This window comes from Arabidopsis lyrata (genome assembly GCF_000004255.2).
Source record: "Arabidopsis lyrata subsp. lyrata unplaced genomic scaffold ARALYscaffold_7, whole genome shotgun sequence".
NCBI classification, from domain to species: domain Eukaryota; kingdom Viridiplantae; phylum Streptophyta; class Magnoliopsida; order Brassicales; family Brassicaceae; genus Arabidopsis; species Arabidopsis lyrata.
In genome coordinates, this window is record NW_003302549.1 from 24,421,731 (window position 1) to 24,425,814 (window position 4,084).

The 4,084-nt window shown below is 37.1% G+C and overlaps 1 protein-coding gene across 1 annotated transcript; it reads left to right on the plus strand.

Annotated features, from left to right (window-relative positions):
* The first annotated feature begins 1,126 nt into the window (after positions 1 to 1,126).
* On the plus strand, positions 1,127 to 2,200 carry LOC110226159. The gene is made up of 3 exons (XM_021016831.1): positions 1,127 to 1,335; positions 1,425 to 1,956; positions 2,040 to 2,200. Exons 1-3 carry the CDS (start codon positions 1,242 to 1,244, stop codon positions 2,155 to 2,157), a joined length of 744 nt encoding a protein of 247 aa, XP_020872490.1. The 5' UTR covers positions 1,127 to 1,241; the 3' UTR covers positions 2,158 to 2,200.
* Positions 2,201 to 4,084: the final 1,884 nt, after the last annotated feature.

Here is a 4,084-nt window from a genome sequence, read left to right on the forward strand (position 1 = left end):
ATGTCTCAATGTCGTTTCTGTGGTACTGAAAGGTTTCAGGTTACTAGTGGGCGAAACAAAATACCATATAAGCGTATGTGGTATTTGCCCTTGGCTGATAGGTTGAAGAGGTTGTATCAGTCAGATCGGACAGCGGAGGGTATGCGATGGCACGCTGAACATGAATTCACCGGGGAGATTTCACATCCATCGGATGCATCGGCCTGGAAACATTTTTGTTCTACATATCCAGTCTTTGCTAATGAACCAAGGAATGTCTATCTTGGTTTATGCACGGATGGATTCAATCCATTTGGAAAGTCAGGTAGAAAATATTCTTTGTGGCCAGTAATAGTCACCCCTTACAATCTCCCACCTTCCCTTTGCATGAAAAGAGAATTTCTTTTCTTAACCATTTTGATTCCTGGTCCAAACCACCCTCGTCGTTCACTTGATGTGTTCCTACAGCCGCTTATAGAAGAGTTAAAAATGTTATGGTACCAAGGGGTTTGGGTATATGATGTCTCCACAAAGACAAATTTTAACATGCGTGCTGTATTGATGTGGACTATTAGTGACTTTCCCGCATATGGCATGTTATCGGGTTGGACAACTCATGGAAGACTGTCATGTCCATATTGTCAAGATAATACAGATGCCTTCCAACTAAGACATGGCCGGAAATCAAGTTGGTTTGATTGTCATCGTCGTTTTCTAAGACGAAATCATCCATATCGTCGTAGTAAGACGTTGTTCCGCAAGAACAAGAGTATCCATGATCCACCGCCACCTGAGTATGATGGTGATTATATATTGAATCAATTTCGTGATTTTGATGTTGACTGTACAGCATCGGTAGGCGGTAATGGCCATGTCCGAATTGATGGATATGGAGAACATCATAATTGGCATAAAAAAAGTATCTTCTGGGAGTTACCGTACTGGACAAATCATCTACTCCGCCACTGTCTTGACGTTATGCATATTGAGAAGAATTTCTTTGACAATATAATTAACACCATTTTAAATGTCGCGGGTAAGACTAAAGATAATGTCAAATCCAGAATGGATTTACCCGATATATGTGCACGCGAGGATCTCCATTTGCTTGCAGACGGAGTAGGTCCTATTCCTATAGGAGATTAGATGCAAGCAAGAAGACCAAGTTTTTTCAGTGGATAATTGATGATGTTAAATTTCCTGATGGCTATGCATCAAATCTATCATATTGTGTTGATGATCACAGTGGTAGATTAGCTGGGATGAAAAGTCATGACTGTCACGTCTTCATGCAGCGTTTACTACCATTTGCGTTTACACAACTCCTACCAAATGTTGTCCATGAAGCAATTGCAGGTACAAACAACTTATCTTTCAATTATTTTAATATGTTATTATTCATGTATATATTCTTTTTTTGTTTACAGTTATTAATTAAATTGCAGGGATAGGTGCATTTTTTAGAGATTTGTGTTCAAGATCTCTAACAGTCGAAGGACTACATACACTTGAAGATAATATCCCGATTATCATTTGCAATTTGGAGAAATTATTTCCCCCATCATTCTTTGATGTCATGGAGCACTTGCCTATCCATCTACCTCGTGAAGCAGCACTAGGCGGTCCAGTTCAGTACCGGTGGATGTATCCTTTTGAGCGTTATATGTTCCATTTGAAGAAAAAAGTAAAAAATCTTAGCAAAGTTGAGGGATCAATAGTAGCTCAAAGCATAAACGAGGAGACTTCTCATTTTTCGGCCTACTATTTTGCTCCAAATGTCCAAACAAAAGCAAGAAAACCAGGTAGGTACGATGATGGGGGTGTGCGGCCTTTTTACCATACATCTGTCCCAGATATCTTTTCTCAAATCGGGAGACTGAGTGGGAAGAAAAGAGAAGTATGGTTTACAGATCAAGAATTTAATCACATTCATACTTACATCCTCCGGAACTGTGACGATGTCATACCATTCGAGAAGTAAGAAACAAAATTCATACCTTAATAATACGCATATATTATTTGCAAAATAATTACTTATACAAAAAAACAAATGTCTGTAGGATCTTTGATGATCAAGTGTCTGGAGCGTATCCAAACATGACAGAGGCTCGAAAAGAGGAAATGAAGCAGACACAATATGCTAATTGGTTAAAATATTATGTAAGTTTTCACCGTTGATTTTACATATATTATGAACATGGTTACTATTTATTAAAATCGTACATTTGCTTGTATGTTTTGCAGAACAAATCAGCCGCAAGTAGGCAGGAACACTATCCAACATGGTTTGAAGAGTTGGTTGGAGGTCCTCTATCAAGGGCAATGGCATACCCGATGTATTGCACTCGAGGCTACGTTTTCATAAAACGTCCAGGGATTACTAACAGAAAAACAGTGAATTATGGGGTCGTTGTTCGTACAGATTCGATAGACTACTATGGTGAAATTACTGATATATTAGAGGTTGAATATCCGGGAGTCATAAATTTGAAATGTATACTCTTCAAGTGTGACTGGTATGATCCTAGAGTTGGAAGAGGTGTTAGACTTACAAAGTATGGTGTCACAGAGATCAACTCGACTAAGCAGTTAAGAAAGTACGATCCGTTTATACTTGCATCTCAGGCAGCACAGGTTTGCTACATACCATATCCACAAGTAGGTGTTCGACAATATCCATGGATTACGGCTCATCAAATAAATCCAAGAAGCAGAGTTGATGGGGTGAAAGAAAAGGAACCGCTACAACAAATTGCAGTAAACGAAATTACGCAAGTAGATCAATCTGTCGGTGACATTCCCCTCGTTGATATTGAGAACATAGAAGTCGAACAGATATGGGAAAATGCGGAAGACGAAGAGGATGGAGAAGAGTTTGAAGATCAAAATGATTATGCTAGTTCAGATTATTCTTCCGATTCTGAGTAAATCAAATATATCTTCTTTAGTTTTATATATATATTTTATAAAATCTGTTTAAATGCTTTTAAATTTATCATATTATATGCATTATAATTTATTTGTTAAAAAAAATCTGTTTCTATTTTATAATAATTAAACCATTCTAATATTTTATTTTATTCATACTTTCGTCGGAACTGTCGTATGAAACGTTTGAGATTAAATTTGTACCGCTTAAATATATCTTGATACAAAACAGGGTATATTTAATTAAAGAAATACTTGACACAAAATAATTAAAATTATTTAAATTAATATACCCTGTTTCCGACGAATTTTCCAACGACATTATTTTCTCCGTCGGAAAATCGTCGGAATTAGGCTATATTGAATTAATTTATTTTTTTTACTTTTCTTTCAGAAATACTGAAGCGGAAACATTTTCCGACGAATGTTCCGGCAAATTTTTAAATTTCGTCGGAAAATTCGTCGGAATTAGTTACATTAATTTCTCTAACGCCCGGGAAAAGTAAACGGCAATAAAATTAATACCCAATCTCCGACGGAATTTCCGACGACAATATTTGTCGGAAATTGGACATTAAATCTCGCGAATTCCCGCTGCATTGTTTCCGACGAATTTCCGACAAATACCCAATCTCCGACGGAATTTCCGACGACCATATTTGTCGGAAATTGGACATTAAATCTCGCGAATTCCCGCTGCATTGTTTCCGACGAATTTCCGACAAATATGGTCGTCGGAAATTGTTATATATATATGACTCACAGATTTTTACCTCTTACACACTTCTCACTCTTATAAAATCTCTCTACAAAATCTTTCTAAAATCTCTCTGTGATAAACAAACGTTAAGGTAAGATGTTTAGTTTTATTTTCTTCATAATTTTGTTTATAAAATTCAAAAGACTAATTATAAATTTTTTATTTGATTAAGGAGATGGATAATGGATCGTGGAGTGGATATATGGCGTATTGTAATGAACGTGGGTTTGCTCCGGATTTGAATCTTGGGCAAAATTTTGGTTCCGAAACCCAACCACCGGATGATTTTCCCATGGAGGACACGGAAGTTCCGGAGACGGAACCATTGGCGATGCCTACACGGAATGATGATGCAAATCCACTCGATTCTATGACGCTAGACCAATTACTCCGTGCTCCGGGTCGAGATAAATTGAA

Bases quoted from the DNA above. Each gene is read 5' to 3' on its own strand.
- LOC110226159 (XM_021016831.1), top strand. From the start codon at position 1,242: ATGAAAAGTCATGACTGTCACGTCTTCATGCAGCGTTTACTACCATTT. The intron at 1,336-1,424 runs GTACAAACAACT...ATTAAATTGCAG, and splicing joins TGTCCATGAAGCAATTGCAG to GGATAGGTGCATTTTTTAGA. The intron at 1,957-2,039 runs GTAAGAAACAAA...AAATGTCTGTAG, and splicing joins GATGTCATACCATTCGAGAA to GATCTTTGATGATCAAGTGT.